This window comes from Boleophthalmus pectinirostris, unplaced genomic scaffold, assembly GCF_026225935.1.
Source record: "Boleophthalmus pectinirostris isolate CB_2022bp ecotype Guang Dong unplaced genomic scaffold, ASM2622593v1 HiC_scaffold_5, whole genome shotgun sequence".
Taxonomy (NCBI): domain Eukaryota; kingdom Metazoa; phylum Chordata; class Actinopteri; order Gobiiformes; family Gobiidae; genus Boleophthalmus; species Boleophthalmus pectinirostris.
Genome location: NW_026571404.1, coordinates 5571707 through 5597058, shown reverse-complemented (window position 1 = coordinate 5597058; position 25352 = coordinate 5571707). Strand labels below are relative to the sequence as shown.

At 41.3% G+C, this 25352-nt stretch overlaps 1 protein-coding gene across 1 annotated transcript in view; it reads left to right on the top strand.

Annotated features, from left to right (window-relative positions):
• The window catches only part of LOC110161082 (kynurenine 3-monooxygenase), a 50456-nt gene extending 37294 nt beyond the window's left edge, over positions 1–13162 (top strand). Inside the window, exons 9-15 of the mRNA XM_020925792.2 lie at positions 242–363; positions 6100–6247; positions 7464–7521; positions 7604–7686; positions 9502–9603; positions 9881–9940; positions 12274–13162. Of these exons, the coding sequence (XP_020781451.2) occupies positions 242–363; positions 6100–6247; positions 7464–7521; positions 7604–7686; positions 9502–9603; positions 9881–9940; positions 12274–12420 (720 nt within the window). The 3' untranslated portion in view covers positions 12421–13162. The remainder of the gene's footprint in view (positions 1–241; positions 364–6099; positions 6248–7463; positions 7522–7603; positions 7687–9501; positions 9604–9880; positions 9941–12273) is intronic.
• Positions 13163–25352: the final 12190 nt, after the last annotated feature.

Genomic DNA, 25352 nt, shown 5'->3' with positions numbered 1-25352 from the left:
GAATTAAATTTAAAAGGAGCTGTTAACTTGAGGTGGAACAGAACATTTTGAGCTCTGGAGATGTAAACAGACTAATAACAGTGTTACTCAAACATGTGTGAATGAAACAAAACAACTCCAGGTCTGTTTGTGAGGAGATAACAACATTCTCGAAGCTCACAAGAGTCCATTTTGTGTGATATAGGAGCTTTAAGTGCTGCTATTTTCAGTCTGTTGTGTTGTTCTTTATTCCCGTCTGCAGGATAAAACATTCACCTGTACGCTCTTCATGCCGTTTGAGAACTTCGAGGAGATCACCACAGGAGACGAGGTCCTGGAGTTTTTCCAGAAATACTTCCCAGACGCCATTCCATTGATTGGAGTGTGAGTACTCAAAGGGGCAATACACGATTTTTCAGGAAGTAAAGTCAGGCTGTAGCCGTAGTTGTTTTGTCGATTCATCGGTTGATTGTATTAAACAGCAGAAAAGAGAAGTGAGTGAGTGAGCTGAAAAGTTTGGTATTTTTATCGTATTTATTTGTAAAAGGCAGATTAAACTCGTGAATCATGAGTTTAATCTGCCTTTTTACATATAAATACCATAAAAATATAATACACAGTTACTGTGTTTTTCGGACTATAAGGCGCACTTAAAATCCTTTAATTTGATCAAAAATCAACAGTGGCCTTATGTATTAACCCTCTCAGGCTCAAATTAATTTTTAGTATCAGGAAAAATCTGATATTTGCTGAAAATTATAATATGGGATAGTAATATACAATCCTGACTTTTTTATCCTTTGTAAACAGAAAAAAGTATTTTGCACTTCTGCCAGGCCGTTTGCGTGTAGTCATTCTTGCACAGTTTGCATTGCCCACGTTTATCAGCATGGATCAGAGAAAAGGCTCCTGAGTAAAAAAAAAAAAAACCTCATAAAATATGGATGTGGAGTAAGTAGGTAATTGGAATTTAGCTGATGCAAATCTGCAACGTCTGCCTGGAGAGGGTTAATTCTGGTTGTGTTTACTGATCTCAAACCGTATGTGTTACACGGCGCTCAAAAATCTGTCAAAATGTTTTAGTCTGACTTTGGTAAACTACGAAGCCGCACCGCTTGATGGATTGTCGGAGCATTACAGCTACTGTAGTCAGGAGCCTCACGGAGCAAAGGGTGAAGTATAGTTCTGCATCGGCATTTATGGAATCAAAGAATATATGACCATTCATATATATACGGTCTATATGTTTGACCTGCAGACTTCAACAGCAGAAGCTGAACCGCGTCAGCGCTGCCTGGACATGTTTTAGTCGACCAAGAACATCTTTAGTTGCCTATAATCCAAAATTTTATCTCAGTGAATACAAAGTGTTTTAGCATCCATGAAGTAAAACTTGTGCTACGCTCTGGTCTCTGAAAGTTTTTGAAAAATCGTGTGATGACGTCGTCAGGCTGTGGCTCGGTTCAGTTGTGCAGGTTTGAGTGTGGAACATAAAACCCACAGCAATCGAGCTTCAGCCCGGCACGGTTCAAAACACCTAGAGTGAGTGCGCCCTTAAAAAAATAAATAAAAGTAATGCAATAGTTACTTTCCCCAGTAACTAGTTACTTTTATAGTGGAGTAACTCAGTTACTAACTCAGTTACTTTTTGGGAGAAGTAACTAGTAACTATAACTCATTATTTTTTCAAAGTAACGCGTCCAACACTGCAAATAATAAAGGATTACTCAAGCTCATAATGTGTGAATGAAACAAAACTCGACTCCTGTTTTGTTTTTGAAGAGATAACAACATAATAACATGTAAAAGTCAGTTTTGTGTAATATAGGGCCTTTAATTAAAAATAATTGTGCATGTTGAAGTAAACCTTCACATTTTAGCCTTAAATTTCTGTCTATACCAAAAATGTATGTAAATGTAAATGTCTGTTCACTTGTCCTGGTTGTGTCCTGGATCCAGTAAAGTTTAGTCTGGTCCTGTTCTAGTCCTGGTTTAGTCACGAATTAGTCTTTAAACTTATTTAACAATATATAAAAGACACACTTTGCTCAGATACATGGAAACAGCACCTTTAAACAGCGTTGGGGAGTAACAGATTACATGTACCGGAGTTAAGTAATCAGAGTACAAATGATGAGTAACTGTATTCAGTTACAGTTACTGTTTCAGTGAGTGGTAATTGGATTACAGTTACTTTGTTGAAATAAATGGATTACACGGCGGTATTTTCTACACTAGGACTAAAACTAGAACTAAAACCAGAACTAAAACCATGACTAAAACCATGACTAAAACCAGGACTAAAACCAGGACTAAACCAGGACTAAACCCGAACTAAATTAGGACTAAAACCAGGACTAAGACCAGAACTAAAACCAGAACTAAAACCATGACTAAAACCAGGACTAAAACCAGGACTAAAACCAGGACTAAAACCAGGACTAAAACCAGGACTAAATTAGGACTAAAACCAGGACTAAAACCAGGACTAAACCAGGACTAAATTAGGACTAAAACCATGACTAAAACCAGGACTAAACCAGAACTAAAACATGACTAAAACCATGACTAAAACCAGGACTAAAACCAGGACTAAACCAGGACTAAACTAGGACTAAAACCAGGACTAAAACCAGGACTAAAACCAGGACTAAAACCAGGACTAAACCAGGACTAAACCAGGACTAAAACCAGGACTAAAACCAGGAACTAAAACCAGGACTAAAACCAGGACTAAAACCCAAACTAAACCAGGACTAAAACAGGACTAAAACCAGGACTAACCAGGACTAAACCAGGACTAAAATCAGACTAAAACCAGAACTAAAACTACTAAACCAGGACTAAACCAGGACTAAACTAGGACTAAAACCAGGACTAAAATCAGGACTAAAACCAGGACTAAACCAGGACTAAATTAGGACTAAAACCAGGACTAAAATCAGAACTAAAACCAGAACTAAAACCAATACTAAACCAGGACTAAACTAGGACTAAAACCAGGACTAAAATCAGAACTAAAACCAGGACTAAAACAATACTAAACCAGGACTAAACTAGGACTAAAACCAGACTAAAACCAGACTAAAAACCAGGAAAACCCAGGACTAAACCAGGACTAAACCAGGACTAAAACCAGGACTAAACCAGAACTAAAACCAGGACTAAAACCAGGACTAAACTAGGACTAAAACCAGGACTAAACTAGGACTAAACTAATACAATATGACACTAACAGTAGGTGGACATAATTGTGATCTCATATAAAAATAATTTCTCTATCAATAATATTTTTAATATGGTCAAATAAAAACTGAACAAACAAGAATTTTCAGGATGTGGTTGGTACGTTCATGTAGTTTTAAAAAGCACGACAATCTCAAGTAATCCAAAGTATTCAGATTATGTTACTCACCTTAAGTAATTTAATGGATTCCGTTACAAACTACATTTTGGGGTATGTAATCTGTAATCTGTAGGGGAATACATTTTAAAAGTCACCTTCCCAACACTGCCTTTACATCAGTCTAACTTGTATCTATACTGCAGCTTTCACAAACCCTCTGGCACATTGCTCATGTTCACACGCATCGTAATCAGAATCGTGTTTTACAAGTAGATGCAGCCTGGTTTATAATGTAAGCCACGAGGCAAAAATGTAAAACTAAAATTACATGAATAAACTCACGTAGCGCAAATATAACGGGCACTTCCCTCTCCAATCATCTGGGACCGAACCCGTGAAGTGTGAAATTGCAGACAGACCGAGGCATGTTTGAGGACGGAGGGGTTTTAATTTGACGTGAAGCGAGTGAGAGGTGCTGACTGCAGAGGGCGCCGTGGAGGAGGGGGCGGTTTGACGTTACCGTGTGCAAACCAATAACACGTGTGATGAAGTACGGCAGAGTGGATTCACAGTAGATCACAGGAGTGAGAGCTGCGTCTGGAAACACCAAAGATAATCTGTTCTTTATTATGTTAAACTGACGCTTTGTTTTTAACCATGTCATCATCTTATTTTTATATTTAAGGCTCATATTTTGCTATTTTCTGATTTACTGCACGTTATAATGTTGATTCCTCGTCAAAAAAGTCAAGTTTGTTTTATTCACACATGTTCAACTCACAAACTCTGCATATTAAGGCTGAAACAGAAAACACTCTACTGTGTTTTTAAACTCCACGCACCTTCAAATAGAATAATTTTGATGATTTCAGGACGGGTGTTACCAATCTATACTAATCAAAGGTTAAAAGGCACTTGGAAACTATCGCTTCATGACATCACAAGGTGGAACAGAGCATATTGGGATTTATAGATGTAGACAGACTAATAAGCAGTGTTGGGGAAGTTACTTAAAAAAAGTAATGTTTGCTTGTTACTCCGTACTTCTTTACAAAGTAATCCCTTACTTGACTTAGTTACCCCCGATGGAAAGTCACTTTTTACGTTCCTCATTACTTTGGTAACTTTTTGGTTTTAAACTGTAACTCTAATAACTGGTACGGGAACGATAGTTGAAGAGTACTGTAAGGGAAAGATGAAAAGAACTTTGAAGAGAGAGTTCAAGAGGACATGAAACTGGGTCCGCGCAGTCGGCCTGGGAGATTCAACTGGGTGGGTGAGGGACGGCCGCTCGGTGCAGGAGGGGCCTCGCGAGGGACCTCTCCCTGGGTGTCTCTGGCTTGGGTCGGCCAGGAAAGGCTCGAGGTGAAAGTGGCACAACACTCCGGCTGCGTGCTTTACAGCTCCTCCCGCCCGGACCTCACCGCTTCCCAGGACCGTGCCCACTGCATCCTCCCCTGCTCCTAACATGACTGTTGACAGGGCAAACTGTCCTCAGTGCCGCTGCCAGGGCAGGGACCAGCCCACATACACAGAAAAGTAAGGCCCTGCCATATTGAAAAAGGAACTACATTTCATTACCAAATTTTCAGTAGTAGCGTGATAGTAACACTATCTTTACCCCAAAAAAGTAGTTACGTTACTCTAACACGTTACACCCAACACTGCTACTAATAAAGGATTATTCAAACTCAAAACTGTGAAACAAAACTCAACTCCTGTTGAGTAACAAGTAACCTGAAGTAACAACATTATAACATGGATTAAAGCTCACATAAAAGTCAATTTTGTGTAATATAGGACCTTTAAGTAAGAATAAATTTGCATGTTTAGTTCCTTTCTATACCAAAAATGTGTTGTTCCACCTGGAGGCAGCATTAGGGAGTAAACCATGAGATACTAGGTCTGTTCACTTGTCCTGGTTTAGTCCTGGTTTAGTTTGATTTAGTGCTGGTTTAGTCCTGGTCTAGTTCATGTTTACGGTCCCTGTTTGTCTCTAAGGTTTAGATCAAGAGGCCAAGAGTCTAGAACAGACCTGGGCACTGTTCAGCTCTCAGGCCACATACGTACGGCCCTTTAGTCGACTCTGAACGACCCTTTTAAGCCTCATGTATGGACTAAAGCTGCATTGATTTTATTTTAGAGGTGTTTTTAATGATAATTTTTGTAAAGCAGCCTCATTTTTTCATTGCTTAGTCATAACATAAACTCTTTACCACTTTCACTAGTTCGTCAAAACAATGATATTTACTGCTTTTTTTATAAGAAATACAATTAATCTGATGCAGAATTGAGTTAAACATTTTGACCCTCCACAATATTTTCTGTTTCTCATGTAGCCCCATAGAAAAAATAATTGCCCACCCCTGGTCTAGCCTGTATAAAAAGGATTACTAATAAATAAAATTGACTCCAGTCTCATTTCCGTGTTAAAATGACCTTCACTTAGAAACGTATATAATCTAGCTTCTGATTTTTTGCTTTACGGGCCCATATGATGTAAAATAGACGTTTAGGAGCCTTGTCATTATCCAAAGTTGTAATTTGACTGATTCGTGCATGTTTGAGAAATCAGACTCCGCTTCAGAAATGTCACGTAGCCACTTCAGCAATAAAAACAATCAAAATCTGCTGCTCGTTACGATGAAATTCCACTTTGAAGAGGAAGATTCTGTCAGTTCTGAAGTTTTGAACAGGGAAAAAAATTAAAAAAAAAAAAGCTCTATACACGTTAGAGTTTACACATGAATGATATTTGTGTTGTGTTTTTGCAGTGAAGCTCTGAAGTGTGATTACTTCCGTCTCCCGGCTCAGGCCATGGTGTCGGTGAAGTGCTCGCCGTATCACATCGCAGATAAATGTGTCCTGATGGGAGACGCTGCGCACGCCGTGGTCCCGTTCTACGGACAGGGCATGAACGCAGTGAGTACGAGGACAAAAAAGGACCAAACTCAAATCCAAAATGTATTCAAGGGACTTTATTGTGCTTTTTTTTCTGATCTGTGTGATAATGTCGAAAGGAAATCAAAAGCTCTTGATTTACCGCTCAGTCTTAGTCTCTGGTCTGGTCTCTGTTCTGGTCTCTAGTCTCTGGTCTCTTGTCTTTGGTCTCTGGTTTCTGGTTTCTGGTCTGTGGTTTGGTCTGTGGTCTCTGGTCTGGTCTGGTCTGTGGTCTGTGGGCTCTGGTCTGGTCTGTGGTCTATGGTCTCTAGTCTCTGGTCTCTGTTCTCTGGTTTCTGGTCTGGTCTCTGGTCTGGTGTCTGGTCTGTGGTCTGGTCTCTAGTCTCTGGTCTCTGGTCTCTGATCTCTGGTTTCTGGTTTCTGGTTCTGGTCTCTGGTCTCTGGTCTGGTCTCTGGTCTCTGGTCTCTGGTCTAATCTCTGGTTTCTGGTCTCTGGTCTCTGGTCTGGTGTCTGGTCTGGTCTGGTCTCTGGTCTCTGGTCTCTGGTCTCTGGTCTGGTCTGGTCTCTCTGGTCTCTGGTCTCTGGTCTCTGGTCTCTGGTCTGGTCTGGTCTGGTCTCTAGTCTCTGGTCTCTGGTCTGGTCTCTGGTCTCTGGTCTCTGGTCTCTGGTCTGGTCTGGTCTCTGGTCTCTGGTCTCTGGTCTGGTCTGGTCTCTGGTCTGGTCTCTGGTCTCTGGTCTCTGGTCTCTGGTCTCTGGTCTCTCTGGTCTCTGGTCTAATCTCTGGTCTCTGGTCTAATCTCTGGTCTCTGGTCTCTGGTCTCTGGTCTGGTCTGGTCTCTGGTCTGGTCTCTGGTCTGGTCTCTGGTCTCTGGTCTCTGGTCTGGTCTCTAGTCTGACAGAAATATTGTAAAAGCAGTTCACTCTGTTCTGTCTACTTAAAAAGCATTTTACTGTTCAATAATCAAGAAGTGCACTATCAGCATGCTAGTTTTTGTTATGTTTTACACTCACAGCTCTGATCTAGTGAATAATCAGGATGTTCAGAATGAAGAAGGTAAATGAGGAGTAAGTTTACACCACTGCAAACTGTTTCAGATAAACTAGTTCTGTTTGTCGTGTAAAAATCAGTACAACACTTTTTAAGTAGTTATTAAACTTGAATCATTATTAAATCATTGTGTTGTGTTGTGAAATGTCATTGGGTCAAGCTTCACTGATAACATTTGTCGTCCACAGGGCTTCGAGGACTGCATTGTGTTCGATGAAATTATGGACCAGTTTAACGACGATCTGAGTACGTTTGTCAAATGTCAAAAGGGCTGCAGTTTAAAGATTAAAATATAACTTTATAAAACAGTTGTATTTCTGTTTTAAAGGTGAGGTTCTTCCAGAGTACACCAGAGTCAGAGTCCCAGATGATCACGCCATCGCAGACCTGGCCATGTACAACTATATAGAGGTACCAAGGATGTTTCTATTATACTCGTCTAGAAATGTAAGTCTGCGTCATGGTTTAGGTCAAACAGTTTTGTAACTAAAGTAGAAGAAAATGATATCGTCGCTCACTGGATAAAGATGTTGTTCTGTTACATCAGTTGTGGGTTGGGTCCTTGAACTCAACAGCCTGTGTACTGCAATATTCAAGATTATAAAATTATCTTTATAAGCTCGACACCTACACAGCTGCTAATTATGACATTGTGTATCTGCATAATTTGAATGTGAATGGACTTTAAAAACATGGAGGAGACTGACCAGCTTCTTAATGTCTGATCTCAGAAGCTAAGCAAGGCTGGGCCCATAGACTGTGTAAAGAAGTGGACTAAGTGTGACGCCACCCACAGCGTTCATCTCCAGTCAAATGAAGATCCTGATGATAATCGTTACAAGAGTGAATTTGAAGCTATAGGAACAGGAGAACAACAGAGTCCCCGGTCGGTGCACGGTCTAGTACCCCTCCCAGGGACTCCGAGAAGGCCGGGTACTCAGCACTGCTGTTCAGCCCTTAGGCCCACAGTGAGAGACCTGTCCCCGACCCGAAGGTGCAGAGATGCGACCCTCTCGTTCACTGGGGTGAACTCCAACACACGGCGGCTGAGCTGTGGGGCAATGAGCCCACACCAGCCCGCCGCCGCTCCCCACGGCCAACGCCACAGAACTAGAGACCCCAGCCCCTCTCAAGGAGTTGGGTTCCAGAGCCCAAACTGTGCGTGGAGGTGAAGCCGACTATATCTAATCGGTAACACTCAACCTCCTGCACAAGCTCCAGCTCTTCCCCCCCAGCGAGGTGACGTTCCATGTCCCCAGTGTCAGTCTCCACGTCCAGAGATCTGCCTTCAACTGCCACCCAGATCTCCCTGCACTGGCCCCATATGGATCCTCCCACAGGTGGGTCCACGTCACTCCTTCAGGCAGAGCCCGGCTGAGCCCCCTGGGGGAAGGCCTGGCCACCAGGCGAGCACCCACCCCAGGCCTGGCTCCAGGGTGGGGCCTGGTAACGCCAATCCAGGTGACGTCGCTGGCCTATGCGTGTCTTTCATCATACCAGACCTTCATCAACTGTTTGCCTTGGGTGACCTTACCAGGGGCATGAAGCCCCTGACAACATAGCTCCCAGGATCTTTCTTGCACTGAAACCCCTCCAAAGTGGCGGTTCAGGGAGGGGGCAAAATTACCAAATAAACTAAACTACTAAGACTATGTTAATATTCAACCAGATAAAATAATTATTGTCTGACTTATTACCATGAAACATGAAAAAAGTTAATTTGAAAGGTGTGGAGATCTGCAGGTTGGAGACCTGTGGCCTTGTGTGTAGAGCTTCTGTCCATCACAGATAATTGACCCAGTTTCACACGGTGTAATTATAACCCCCTCCCCTCAGAAAGCCTCATACAGGAGCACAGTGACAGGTTGCCTATTAGAATCACATCAACACGATGTCAGTAATCATCACAGATGCCAATGCTAACGAGCTCCAATCTTAATTAATCCCTATGACACATGCAGCAAAGACTGATGGGAAATGGCACTTGCTCAAACTGTGGATTAAACAGGAGTTGGATTGGGATGTCATCAAGTGCAGGGATCTGTAGGAAAACTGCACTTTGCAATGTCAAATTCTCACTAAATTATTGTCAACCATTAAATGTAGTTAACAGTAGTAGTAGTAGTAGCAGTAGTAGTAGTAGTAGTAGTAGTAGTAGTAGTAGTAGTAGTAGTAGTCCAATATTACAGTGATAATATGTATTTTTTGTGTTTTTTTCCCTTTCAGATGAGAGCTCACGTCAACTCAAAGTGGTTCCTTTTCAGAAAATATGTGGATAATTTCCTGCATTTCCTCATGCCTCGAACCATAGTCCCACTCTACACCATGGTACGGACTAAACTAGGACTAAACCAGGACTAAACCAGGACTGAACCAGGTCTAACTCAGGATTTAACCAGAAATAAACCAGGTCAAACCCGGGACTAAACCAGGTCTAAATCAGGATTTTATCAGAACTAGACCAGGTTTAACCCAGGACTAATCCAGATCAAACTCGGGACTAAACCAGGGACTAAACCGGGTTTAACCCAGGAATAAACCAGGTCGAACCTAGGACTGAACCAGGTCTAACCCAAGACTAAACCAGTATTCCGTCTACCTACAGGTGACGTTCACAAGGACACGGTACCATCAGGCTGTGGAGCGCTGGCAATGGCAAAACAAAGTGAGAATCTTTATCTACACATAATCTCAAAGTCGATGTTTAATAACGATGTTCAGAATGGAGATATTATTGCACCACATTTAAAACATTTTGACAAAATTAACTCAAACTGAAGCAAAAATAAAAGTGGAATTAATTTATTATTAGTGAAACCATCCCCATATGAAGAGACGAAACCAAAACCAATCCAAAGAGAAATTTAATAAATAAATATTAATAAGTTATGCAGTTTACAGTTCTATAATTTACTTTATATGTACCGTATTTTTCATGGTTTGGGTGTTTCCTGTGACTTATACTCAGGTGCGACTTATATATTAAATTGTTCACACTGACAGCGCAGAGAGGCTCTAGTCTTGTGTGTGAGTATCTGCTGCTCCTGTTCCTCCTGTACCACTGTCACTTGGTTCTACTGCACATGTCTCCTGCAGAAAGAGCCTCTGTCCTGTCTGTATCATGTCAGTCGATCGCACCATTACTTCTGAACCACTGAACAATTTAACATTTATACAAACTTATAAAGACGACTGAGAAGACTGAACACAAATGCCCCCGAAAACAACATTATATTCTGCAGATTACAAACTGTAAATCGTGAAATCTGCAGCTGAAAATTGTAATCGAGCAGCAGAAAGAAAGTTTGGAGTGAGAGAGAAACTTGTGACACTGGGAGGGTCACAAGTTTCTCGCTCATGAATTGTTATGCTAATTAGAGCCCACACCCTGTACAGGTCAACAGGCCAAACTAAATAACAGAAACTGTAAACTAGTGTGTGTGTTAGTTTCAGTGTAGTTATTTAGCTCCTCCCTGCAGATATAAGGAAGTGTCCACCACCGTCTGACCAGAACTGGAGAAGCAGCTTGGATGAGCTGCGAAACGTCTTCAACCAAACTCACTTTTGTCCAGTCGACAAACTGAATTATCTCCTTGACATGGATTTTACCTGGACGACTGAGGGATTCTTCACACACTGGGAGGATGCACCATGCAGCTTTCCTGAAGTCACTGGATGGATGGACAAAGTCTGGACTTCAGTGACACCGAAACCATCCTGTCGGGATTCAGAAAGACCCAATAATTCTAACTGGAACTGATGCTGAGTCTGACGACAGCGACACAGAAGAGGAAGCGGCGCAACGTTTACCTCTGAAGGTCACGGAGTTGCTCAGAAGTGACACTGAGGATGAAGAATTGAATGGATTTAGTGATTTGGAGTGAGATGGAGAGTTTGTTAAACTTGTTCTGTTCTGTTGTTTATGTTATAGTTTATCTGAAGAACTGTTCATATGTGACATTAACAGTCTGTTGTTCTTCTCTCTTCTATTGTTATTACTAGAACTTGACTTTCAACAGGAAATGTCAGTTCCTGGTTTCTGATTTTATCAAATAAATTTCCCCCAAAAAGTGCGACTTGAAGTGACCCAAATCCGATTTTTTGGCCCTTATGTTCCTGTATCTGATCTTTTAATGTCAGTCTGAACGACACAGATCAGATTTTTTCAAATGTGACCCAGGACACTTGGATATGTGCTCCTGAAACTGATACATATCTGATCTTTTGACGTGTAACTTCAGTGTGAACGGCCAAAGCGCATTAATTCGACCTACACGTTATCAACAAGACACAAACGTCACTATTCTGCGCTGAAGTAGGCGAAAATTGTTAATGAACTCCGTGTGACTGAAGCGAAGCACATCACCACTCACCACTCTTGGCTCCGTCTCCACATCCACACGTTCCTTTCAACGGACGTCGCTGTCGCTGCCCCACAAAACACCACGACCAAAAACCTCGTCCTTCTCCTTCTCAATCTCCTCCTTAAAACAAGTAAGTTGTTCATGTTCTGGCTCCGGTACGAGAGGAACTTTAAAATCTCCAGGTGCTCAATGCTGCGTCCATGTTTGGACAACTTCTGTAAACACAGAGACGCTCGCTGAGGCTGATGTCATCGTGTCTCCAGTGCACATGCGGGACACTTTTGGGCCGTTTAACGTTCACACTGGAGTCACATACAAGTCGCATTTAATTGGAAATGTGAACGACCTCACAAAAACATTCGGATTTCACAAAAAAATTGAGCGTTAAGCCCTGCAGTCTGAACGTAGCCTAATATATCTTATTTTTCTTCTTCATTGCACATTTTTTGGCTGGTGCGACTTATAGTCCAGAAAATACGGTAATAATTCGATGCAGACTTCACACAACAGCCTCATTTTGATCTTACAAGCTGCTTCCACAAAATACACAAGACTAACAACTTTATTACATGAAAACATTTTGTATATCCCCTTGAAATTTGAAGCATCATGTAGTTTTTTGTTTTCCCTGCAGGTGATAAACCGTGGCCTGTTTTTCTGTGGCACTGGTGCGGTCCTGGGCGGGTCTTACCTCCTCTTCAAAAACCCTCCAAACGTCGACAAAATTCACATCGACGTCGAGAAAATGTGGAACAGACTCCTCTCCACCGGGACCTCCTGAGGACTGGCAGCCATTTTGTGAACCATGAGTTTAATTAGCTCTTAATCGAATGTATTAATTTATAATGAGTGAGCGGAGCCAGAAAGAAGCGCTGGAAATGACGTCTGTAACTTATTCAGGTCAATGTGAAAAATGAGCAGATTTTTATGGTCGTGTGAAACGTGCGATGGTGAAAATGAAACGGTTAGAGACAGATACATTTGTAATATTCCTTAATTTTATGGTTAAATCATTTGTCATAATCCTAACCCAGTGTTGATACTTTGCATTGACATCACGCTGGGGGTGTTCTGTTTGTTTGTCTATGGCGGAGTGTTCAGCAGTTACCGTGGTGACACAATGTGCGCAATAGCAAAAGCTGCCAAAAAAAAGTTTCAAGATCGTCTGAAGCTAATGAAAAAACACATAAAAAACACAAAAACAAGACATTTTCAGGAGGAGCGTAAACCCTACGCACTGTTGGGAAGGTGACTTTTAAAATGTAATCCCCTACAGATTACAGATTACACACACCAAAATGTAGTTTGTAATGTAATCCATTAAATTACTTAAAGTGAGTAATGTAATCTGAATACTTTGGATTACTTGATTTGCTGTAGAGAAGCAAAGACGAGGAAATCTTCACATAAGAAGTTTTACCTGCTAAAAGAAAATGAAAAGCCCAGACTTTACTGAACCAAATAAAAAATATTATTGATAGAAGAAGAGGAGACACGTCCACACAGCAGGATTTAGTCCTGTTAAATCCTGGTTTAGTCCTGGTTTAGACCTGGTTTAGATCTAGTTTAGATCTAGTTTAGACCTGGTTTTAGTCCTGGTTTAATCCTGGTTTAATACCTGGTTTAGTCTTGGTTTAGTCCTGGTTTAGTCCTGTATAGTCCCTCTGTGTAATCCATTTATTTCAACAAAGTAACTGTAATCCAATTACCACTCACTGAAACAGTAACTATAACTGAATACAGTTACTCATAATTTGTACTCTGATTACTTAACTCTGGTACATGTAATCTGTTACTCCCCAACACTGCAACACATGTGAAACTCCGAAATTTTCTAACTACGCGTCAAAGCAACACAGACGGCAGGGGAAGCAACGCAGAAAATAAGGGCTGTGATTGGTCCTCTGCTCGACACACATTTCCTGTACTCGACTTTCGTTTCTTTCAATATACATTGAGAAATAATGTGTTTAATGCAGCTTTGCGCATATGTGTTTACGTTTTACAGAAACAAAACTTAAAACCACATGGCTAACTTGCATAAACTAAGCGCTGTAAAAACAGATCACTCCTTGTGTCCTGGCATGTTCAGCTTCTGTCGGACTTTAAAAGGACACGACTCAGTGGAATATGAGTGTTCTCTCTGTGACAGAGGGACATTGTACTAATGATGAGTCTGTTCTGTGCTTTTATCGTGTCGGAGATGGAAGTTTTCAGAGATTATATGTCTGCGGGTCATACACACAGACCGTATGTATATATATATATATATATATATATATATATATATATATACATGTATATATATACGAACATATATCATCGCCCCCTAGTGTTTTGGCAGTGAATTACTTCTCAATGCACAGACCTCGACGCAGATCCATAAATCAAAAAGGAGTCGACGCAAAACTATACTTCACCCTTTAGTTCACTTCTTTATACATTCTATGGTTGTTACTGATAAATGAAACATGTTTATCCTGTATTTTATTAAATGATAAATAAACTCCAAATTGTCAAATTTTATATCACGCTTCTCTGATTCAAAATATTCTGGATAAAACAATCCATCGTGTCTTGCCCCAGAACAGAAATATTGTATGAACAGCTCTTAAGGTCAAAATAATCCTCTGTGTACTGTCTGCATCTGATTATAAAGCACTTTATTGTCCGACAATCAGGAAGTGTATGCTTAGTATGCTAGTTGTTGTTAGCTTCACCTCTAATTTACACCAAAGCAGTAAGAGCAGCAGCACAGCACACGAGCAGCACACACACGCAGGTGTCGCTTTCTATTTTAACCAGTCGGACGATTTACACCAGAAGTGTCATTGGCGCATCCAGCGGCCGTCATTACGCGATGCACTGCTCAAAATAAGTTCAAATTTTGCAGCATCAACAGGGCGTCTCCAGGCTTTTTAGCAGGGGAAAGACAGGAAATGGACACGTGGAGTCAAAATAAACTAAATCTGTTCTCTAAAACCACTACATTTGGTGATACTGACGTCCAAAATGATCCAACAAAAACACGATTAAAGATCTAACCTCTACTGCAAATAAAATTGTATATTCTAGTACTATTCAGTTTCGTTATTTTCAATCAGAAATCATTTGAATTACCCCCTGATTAGCGAACGCTGTTGTACATTATTCATAATTACTGCCATTGTCGGCGTGTCGATCATCCCTTACGAAGCTGCAGTATGTCTTGCTATTTTCAACACGTAATCAGCTCCGTCTTGTCTCTTTTATGACCCTTTCAAACCTTTTCATCGGGCGTATTTATAACAGACAGATGTGGAGGGTTCAGGCCTGTGTCTTGTTTCTAATCACGCTGCAGAACTCATCACACCGTCTTTGAAAATCAGCCGTCGTCAGCACATCGACGCCTGCACAGGTAACTCAGATAGTGTAGGTGCTGGTGTTAGAAGCTTTCTGACCCCAGGACCGAACGAACTTCTGCAGCGTGAAGAAGAACCTCTCTCCATGGAAACAAGCGGGAGAAAACAGAGCCAGGTTTGTGGAGGACGTTTTTCTCAGTTGCAATAAACCCAATCAAAGTTACATGATCATAAAGTTGCTAGTTTTATGTCATATTTTATCAGTTTGTAAATATGTTTCATCAATAGGCTCTATTCACGTTTACGTCACAAACTAGGAAGATGTTTGGAAACGTGCAATGACAACTTCTGGTGTAGTTTCCCGACACTGGGCTCACTGATCCGTGTGTCATTCGTTCAATTGTTTTTCAAAATAAAACCAAAAATAAGAAAAAGAAACAACTATTTTCTTCATTATTTGTCTCCAAAACCAAAAAGAAAAACCTGTTTCTGTGGCTTTTGCTCAGCATATGGACTGAACCAGGACTAAACCAGGACTAAACCAGGACTAAACCAGGACTAAACCAGGACTGAACCGAGGACTGAACCAGGACTGAACCAGGACTGAACCAGGACTAAAGCAGGACTGAACCAGGAGGACTGAACCAGGACTAAAACAGGACTGAACCAGGACTAAACCAGGACTAAACCAGGACTAAACCAGGACTGAACCAGGAGGACTGAACCAGGACTAAAGCAGGACTGAACCAGGACTAAACCAGGACTAAACCAGGACTGAACCAGGAGGACTGAACCAGGACTAAACCAGGACTAAACCAGGACTGAACCAGGAGGACTGAACCAGGACTAAAACAGGACTGAACCAGGACTAAACCAGGACTAAACCAGGACTGAACCGAGGACTGAACCAGGAGGACTGAACCAGGACTAAAACAGGACTGAACCAGGACTAAACCAGGACTAAACCAGGACTGAACCAGGACTGAACCAGGACTGAACCAGGACTAAACAGGACTAAACAGACTGAACCAGGACAAACCAGGACTGAAACAGGAACTGAACCAGGACTAAACCAGGACTAAACCAGGACTGAACCAGGACTGAACCAGGAGGACTGAACCAGGACTGAATCAAGACTGAATCAGGACTAAACCAGGACTAAAACAGGACTGAACTAGGACTAAACCAGGACTGAATCAAGACTGAATCAGGACTAAACCAGGACTAAACCAGGACTGAACTAGGACTAAACCAGGACTGAATCAAGACTGAATCAGGACTAAACCAGGACTAATCCACAACTAATCTTGGAAAAATCGAATGAACGGATGATGTACAAGATTGAACCGAACAACTGGAGGTTAAAAAAGATAAAAGATACAAAACACAAGTCCAAGTTCTGCCAAAACTACCTCAGGAACAAAAAAAACAAGATGGTAAAGCTTGAAAACATGGAGCGTCCAGCAGCAGCACAGAGTCCAGACTTAAACCCATGGAGTTGGTTTGGGATGAACTGGACAGAAGAGTGAAGCAACCTACAAGTGCCACACATTTATGGAAACTTGTGCAACAGACTTGGGAAGAACTTTCTGAACAATATTTGATTTCTATTGTAAAAAGAACGAGCCACGAGTGTGTTCAGCTGTTCTATCTGCCAAAGGTGGACACTTTCATCAATCAAAAGTTTAGAATACGCTTTGGTCAACAGTAAAAACCTGGAAAAAATGAGGTGTTCTAAAACTTTTGATCAGTAGTGTAGTTGCTCTAGAATCCAAAATGTCCAAGCATTGAATTTATTTAAAAAAAGAAAGAAAGAAAAAAGGAAAATGTAATATTTACACTATTTCATTATTGCCTCAAAGAAGTTACTTAGTTACATTACTTTGGGATTACTTACTGTTAATACTAATAAATGTGTGCTTTTATGTGTTTTAAATACAGCTAAACAACAAATAAGTAGGTTACATGGTCTACGTTGCTTTAGACTTATCAACAATAGATTCTGCTACAAGCTGCTTCTCTACCTTTGGGGTGATACCTGTGAAAGTAAAGTTCTCACTAAATAGTACAGCATTATTAACTTTGTTTAACTCTATAATTGTACCATATCTGATGCACTGTGTGGAAATTTGGGGTTCAACATGTAAAACTTACCTACAACCTTTATTTATTTTACAAAAAAGGGCCTTGAGAATCATCACCAACAGTCATTGTAGAGAGACAAACAACCCAATATTTGCTCAACATAAAGTGTTGAAAATGCAGGATATTGTTGATTTAAGTCTTGTCAAAGTCATGTATAAAGCAAAGTGTAATTTATTACCTGTAAATATTCAAAGTCTGTTTGAGATGAGAACAAAACACTACAATTTAAAAGGAATTTACGGAACAAAGTGTCGCTGTGAAAAGGAGTTAAACTTATGGAAAAGTCTTGACAAAGAAATAAAAGAATCAAGTACAATGACGACATTTAAAAAACATATAAAATCAAATGCGGTGTGTATGTATGAAAAAGAAAACTAAGTTCTTGTGTATAATAATGAAGATTTACTGTTTGCAATTGATCAATAATTGTGCCTGAACTGATATGGAATGTTTAGTGACGATCGGTGTTGATGTTTTGTCTTGAAAAAGGAAAGGGGGGCAGAGAACATAAGATTTTTTCTTCTTTCTGCTCCTTTCATTCATTTCTTGTGTGTCTGATGTTGTGACACTGTCTGATGTCTTTTTATGCTTGATGAAATAAATAAATAAATAAATAAATGACAAAAGTTATGCCTATGAGTATTTAAGTAACTAAGTATAAAGTATTTAGTGAGTGACCTTACTTTAATTACAGTTACACCTAACACTGGTTATATATAAGATTTTCCAACAACAGCACCACAGAAAAATCATGTATTATTTTATGCTAAAGAGCCACACACACACAAAGCATTAAGAATATATATATTTTTAATAACCTTCTTTCTCAGGTTCTCCAAGGAAGTCAACATTCATGGTCACTCCTTCAAAATAAAAGCACACACAGAAATATTGCTTAAAATAGCATCTCTTTATTGAATCCATACATGATGTTATAACTCTGCGTACAATATGCTTTTAGAATGGCAAAAATAACGCTATGCTCTGACAGTTGGGTGCCAACCAAAATAAAATGCAAGATTTTCCAAAGTCAGGTCTCAAAAACCTCTGCCTCGAAACAGTGAACTTAGACTTAGACAAACTTTATTGGTCCACAAAGGAAATGATTTGAACACAGCACTACAATCTCAAATCAAGGCAAATATTCAGAAACATGGAGACGGTATTGATTTAATGTTATAATATGTCCTCCATCTTGTAGAGTTTGGCTACATACCGGCTACTGTCCACACCCCCAACACAGTCCTCGTAGGTCCAGGTCTAAAACAATGGAGATTTTAAAGAATTTGCATAAATTTTTTCCCATGTAGCTGAACAAAATGTGTCTTGGCCCAGTACAGATACAGTATATTGTTTAAAGGCGCACTCACACTAGGACTTAAAGGTTGTATAGAGGATTTTCCAAGGAACGAGAAATCCAGCGACTGTTTGTCCTTTTTCAAATGTTGCGCATGTGTGAAACCCCCCCCCCTCCCCTACAGCTCCTACGTAGAAACACCTCCTCCCTCCTCCTCCTTACACCAGAAACAGGTTTGTTTACAGCCGGTGCTGCACATGACTTGTAAACAACTAACTACAGTGTTGGTTAGGCAAGACGGAGAAGTGAGGAGCGGGGGGAGCGGGTGTGCGGACATTTCGTTCGCGGACGAGAAGTGAGGAGCAGAGAGGGAAGAGAGGAGAGAGAGAGAGAGAGGAGAGAGAGAGAGAGGAGAGGGAGCGGTGCGCGGAGATTCCGTGCCCGGAGAAGTGAGGAGCAGGGGGAAGAGCGGATCGGGCAGCGGGGACAGGAGCAGGAAAGGGGAGCAGAGAAGGTTGCGCGGAGATTCCGTGCGAATGAACTAGCTACAACACGCAGCAGCAAGCGGACTCTTTCTTTGCCTTGAAAATTACGTTTTCAGACATAGGATATCGCATTTGTGTCCTGAAAAACGTTTGTCTAACTCTTGGAAATAAAGTACGTTTTCATAATAAGCAGAAGTTTCCTGTCCAGGAGTAATTTGTGGACCAGTGCGTCAGTCTTTAGACCCTGCGTCTGCTTCAGTCGCGCCATCGCTGGAATGAATCTACAAGAATCACCTTAGTTTGGCTTCGCTGCTTTTCCCCTTGTCTTCTTCTTTCAGCGACCTCAAAAACGGACTTTCTTTTGCGGCTAACTGCTCCTGGATTCTTGTCGCCATTGCAACAAACTTTGTGCGAACTGCGAGGAAGATATAGGTCAAAAAAAGCCGCTAAGAACTGTTGCGTTGGTGGAGTAAACAGCGTCTGTGCGTCTTGCGTCTGTGGACTGCGTGACAGTCGTACGTAAACCACGTACCGGCGGCGCAGGCAAGTCAGTTACGCTAGAAACGTAGGGAGATTGATTGACAGCCTGTCAGCTCACAGATAACGAGGCAGTGTCGTTATCTATTGGCAAATGTTTAGCCCCACCACGCCCAGAGTTGATGAATTTTTATTCTCTTTTTTTTGGTCATCATAATTACAAGGCTACTGCACCTCTATAATCTATCACTGACAACTTGAAACAAAAAAAAATCCTCTACACAACCTTTAAGAACCGTGCTGTGCTTAAACATGATTGCGTAGGTTCTATGGCTACATGCACAGCAGAGAAAATAACTCCAGCGGCAGAAATATCTATTAAAGGGATAGTTCGGATTTTTGGACATGAATCTGTATGTCATCCCCGTGAGCAGTGTCGTGCATCAACACTGACTTACCCCTGAAAGCGTCCGGTGAGCCGAGATACCGGACGTTTTCAGTGCTGACGAAAGTAGTCCGGCAAGTTGGCTGGGGACAGTAAAATAAAGCGTTTTTCTTCTCAAAACAACATGTGTTCAAAAGAGTGATACATTTGCATCACAAAACCATCGTCGAATAAAAAGTCAGACCTCATAATCGCTTGGCACTATTTTCTCTCCGGTCGTATCACTGCACTGACACTGCTCACGGGGATGCCACACGGATTCATGTCAGAAAATCCCAACTATCCCTTTAAATCGTGAGGCAGATGTGCGTCCTTTTGATACATGCTCCTCCATGAATTTATGGAGATAAAAACAGCGCAGAGCAGTGATGACAGCCAGAGATGGGGCAGATTTTATTCACTGTTTTCCTCTTATGAGTAACATCAGTGCACCTGACAGGGATCGTGTAGTAAAGTCGTGTGTGTGAGCAACCATGTCGTGCTCAGGCCCACCTCCTCTAATCAGGCCAATGTCCCATCCTGAGCACAGCCAGTGTTGGGAAGGTGACTTTTAAAATGTATTCCCCTACAGATTACAGATTACATACCCAAAATGTAGTTTGTAACGTAATCCATTAAATTACTTAAAGTGAGTAACGTAATCTGATTACTTTGGATTACTTGATATTGTCATGTTTTTTTAAACGACATGAATGTAGCAACCACATCCTGAAAATTCTTGTTTGTTGTCTTCAAATTGTCTGAGCCCAAGTCTCCATGAATAAACAACTGTTTAATGTAGAGAAACAAAGACCACGAGATCTGAACATAAGAGGTTTTGTCTGTTAAAAGACAATAACAAGATCAGCCTTTCCTTAACCATATTAAAAAATATTATTGATAGAGAAATTATTTTTTATATGACCTGGTTAGTTCTGGTTTAGTTCTGGTTTAGTCGTGGTTTAGTCCTAGTTTAGACCTGGTTCAGTCCTGCTTTAGTCCTAGTTTAGTCCTGGGTTAGTCCTGGTTTAGTCCTGAGTTTAGACCTGGTTTAGTCCTAGTTTAGATCTGGTTCAGTCCTGCTTTAGTATTAAACTAGGTCTAAAATCAGGAGTAAACCAGGTCTAAAATCAGGACTAAACCAGGACTAACCCAGGTCTAGACCAGGTCTTTAGTTCTGGTTTAGTTCTGGTTTAGTCGTGGTTTAGTTCTGGTTTTAGACCTGGTTTAGTCCTGAGTTTAGACGTGGTTCAGTCCTGGTTTAGTCCTAGTTTAGACCTGGTTCAGTCCTGCTTTAGTCCTAGTTTAGTCCTGGTTTAGTCCTGGTTTTAGTCCTGGTGTTAGTCCTGGTTTAGAGGTGCACAGGAGGAAGCGCGGTTTAAAACACAGTCCACACGCGGCGAAGGAGATGGCGGTGTCTGCGCTGTAACTACGGAAGGAAACGTGGTCCACGGGTTCTCAGGTTGATGACGATGATGAAGGTGTGTGTTTGTGTTTGTGTGTGTTTGTGTGTGTTTGTGTGTGTTTGTGTGCGCGTCCACTCATGTGGCAGGTCACTATAGGACAGTAGTGCAGATACTATGAGTCTATGCAGGTTGTTTTCACCAGTGCCAGTAGCTCCTGTTTCTGTTTGGGTTTCCGGCAATGAGTGGAATTACCGAAATAAAAAAATAAATTAATGGGATGTAGCACAAAATGTGAAAACAGAAAAATACCGCCTTGTAATCCACTTATTTCAGCAAAGTAACTGTAATCCAATTACCACTCATTGAAACCACTCATAATTTGTACTCCGATTACGTAACGGCGGTACATGTAATCCGTTACTCCCCAACACTGAGCACAGCCCGATTGCGCTCACACTGGACCAAAGTGCCACGCTTTAGGGGCGATTCGTGCTTGGTCACAGTTCTAAAGTCCTAGTGTGAGTGCACCCTAAGTACGGTATTTTCCGGGCTATTTGACGCGCTCTTAAACCTCCAACTCCATCAAAAAACGACTGTGCGCCCCACAATCCAGAGCGCCCCATACACGAATCCACTCGGGTGTCCCAGCACGACTTCAGTAAACTACAAAGCCGCAAACACGCACGGAGCAGACAGCGACCGCACAGCGAAAAACACCCACAGACACACTCATCACTCCACGCCGACGAGGAACGGAACGGAGGAACGAACCGAAAAAGCGAGCGCAATGTGCCGCTTCTAGACACGACTGAACAAAGCCCAGAGTCACCGTGAACGCGCCAAACAAAATCCGACTGACCCATCCAACTGCTGTGTTTCCTTTAAAGTCCGGTGTGGGTTTTTTGTGAAAAAAGTTCGAAAATGGACCATTTAAGGACAGTGCGTCTTATAATCCAGAGCAAATAATAGCCCGGTAAATACGGTAACTCTTGAGGTCAAAATATGTCAACTTTGTACCGTCTGTATCTATCATAATAAATATAATTACTGTAGTAGGGCAAGGCACATTTTGGTATTTTGCTGTAAAATACGAAGGTGCACTGTGTAACGTTTCGGTTGGGGATCCGTCACCTGCTTGTTTCTATAGATACATCGTTGCTCTGCCTGGAATGTCCCACAGTGTGACATTAAACAGCTCCACTTTACATTTATTCAATTACAGATGGTTTTACAGCTCAGAAATACGTCGAAAAATACACGTTCTGACTGTGAGCGGGGTCGCCTCTCCACGGATCTGACCTGTAACTGTCAGATTTGGTCCATGAACATAGAAAGGTTTAATGCCATACTGTGAAACATTCCAGGAAAAGCAGTAACATCACAGAGAAAAGCGTTTCACGGACGCACCAACAGAAATGTTACACAATCCACCTTAAAGTAGGAGAATGGTGTCAAAAAACTACTACGGAAAGGTTATTAAATAAGTAAATGTACTTGAGTAAATACTGATTGATCCGTGGTTTGGTCTGTCATATCTACTTAGAGAACAGATTTTTCTACATGTCAATAAAGGTCCACGTTTAGGATAAGTTTGCATTCAGTAATGTCGTAATGAAACCTCTGCTCTTGCTTCAATCTATTAAAAAACCTTTATTCCATTACTGTGGTGGACATGGGTCTGTCTCTAAACCTGGATAAACAGGAGGAGTGAGGAGGACATCTGCACACACAGGTCCTGGAGGTCAGTCAGTTTGGTTTGGGTTTGCAAAATACCCTGGGCTGGATCAATTAGGCTACGTTCAGACTGCAGGGCTTAATGCTCAATTTGGATTTTTTGCGAAATTGGATTTTTTTGCGAGGTCGTTCACGTTTACGATTAAATGCGACTTCTACGTGATCTCCAGTGTGAACTTTAAACGCCCCAATAGTGAAGCGAGCCTGCTCAGTGTTTACAGAAGTCGCCTAAACGTGGACACGAGCTTTGAGCAACTGGAGATTTTAAAGTTGCTGTTGTACCGGAGCCAGAACATGAACAGATTATTTGTTTTAAGGAGGAGATTGAGAAGGAGAAGGACGAGGATGGTTATGACGTTTTGTGGGGCAGTGGCAACAACATCCAAATGTCCAGAGGTAGTGGGACACATGCATCCCGAATTTTGGACTTGAGGACAGGGGGTGGGGCGGATTCTGTGCCGGTACATCGACGAGAAAAATACTTTTGGTATCTATCATTTAATTTACTGTAAATCCCTTCTTTGTTTGTGTGGAGATGGTTCCTCACCAGAAATGAAATGTTGACTGCACAGATATGGAGTAAGAAAGCTGTCAAAAATATTTGTGCGCGTAAAAATAGAAATCCGTGCGTATTTGGGAAATCCGTGCATATTTGGTTGTAGTTGCGCATAAATAAAATATTTGTAAACTCTCAAATGACTCCAGTCGTACATAAAATATATTGTGTGTATTTTATCCATCAGAATACGAATTGAAAAATTACCACGTCATGAATTACAATCACGAAATGAAAATTTACGATTACGCTTTCATCAGTACGAATACGAATTCACAGACGTAACTTTACTGTCAAAAATACGTCATCACTTCACAGACATTATTCATCGAGCAGAAGAAACATCGATCAAGATCAAGACTGCGCAGCTCAAGTTTGTAGCAGAGGGTAAACGCAGAGTGGCTGTAGCCGTGAATGTTTTAATCTAAACATACAGAGAACCTGATATTTGCTAATTAGCCCTGGGAGAACGTTACGTCGGATGTTGCCAACTGGCTCCACTATGTTATCTAACATATAGGTGCAATTTCCCGTTCAAAGGAGGTGTTTCTACACAATATTATACAGCAGCGTTCGGTTCCCGAATTCAAGACATTTTTACAATAGATTTTAATTAACCCACTTGTTGTTCTGTTGTAGCTTCTTGTGCTTTTACTCTGTTTTTACTCTGCTACAAACTTGAGCTGCACAGTCTTGATCTTGATCGATGTTTCTTCTGCTCGATGAATAATGTCTGTGAAGTGATGACGTATTTTTGACAGTAAAGTTCCGTCTGTGAATTCGTATTCGTACTGATGAAAGCGTAATCGTAAATGTTCATTTCGTGATTGTAATTCATGACGTCGTAATTTTTCAATTCGTATTCTGATGGATAAAAATACACACAATATATTTTATGTACGACTGGACTCATTTGAGAGTTTACAAATATTTATTTTATGTGCAACTACAGCCAAAATGCAATTGCACGGATTTCTATTTTACGCGCACGAATATTTTTGACAGCTTTCTTACTCCATACACAGACGATTGTACTCCCATTCTCCCATCCCTCTCTTTTTCTGTCCGCTATCCACCTCTGTCTGCGATCTTTATCAGCCGTGACCCGATAGAAAGATCCTTTGGCCTCCTTCTTTAGCAGATTGACTCCGGCCAGAACATCCAATAACAACACAGGTCAAAACCATTGTTATTCAATTCAAATTTTATCACACACAAATACTACACGTTTGTCCAGATGGATAGTTTAACCTCCAATATGACGGCATCAACACCAGGTCACGTGGCTTTGTGACGTAGACGTAAAACCTTAATTGCTCTGTGCTTTGGTGCATCACTCACACAGAGTTCATACACAATTTTTGTATGACGAGAAGAACGTTTGTGTACATTTGTGAGCGTCGACTTGTACCACTCTCTCGCGGGAGGAAACACATCTTCAGCGCTCTATTTCAGTGAGCAAACGCATCGTCGTTGGGCTGTATTGGCTCGCGACAGGTGGTTTTTACCGTGTTGTTATGACGTGTAGGTGGGATGAATGTGACCTGGTCGTTCAGACTGAAGTCGCATGTCAAAAGATCGGATATGTATCGGTTTTAGGAGCACAGATCCAAGTGTCCTGGGTCACATTTGAAAAAATCTGATCTGTGTCATTCAGACTGTCATTAAAAGATCAGATACAGGAGCATAGGGGTGAAAAAAAATCGGGTTTGGGTCACTTCAGGCTGCAGTCTGAACGTCGCCGTAGTTTGGTTTGGGTTTGCAAGTGAGGTCGTAGAAAATACCCTGGGTTGATTCCTCGTACTGCAGTATTATTTTGTGTATTTGTGCTTCATCTACTGACAAAAA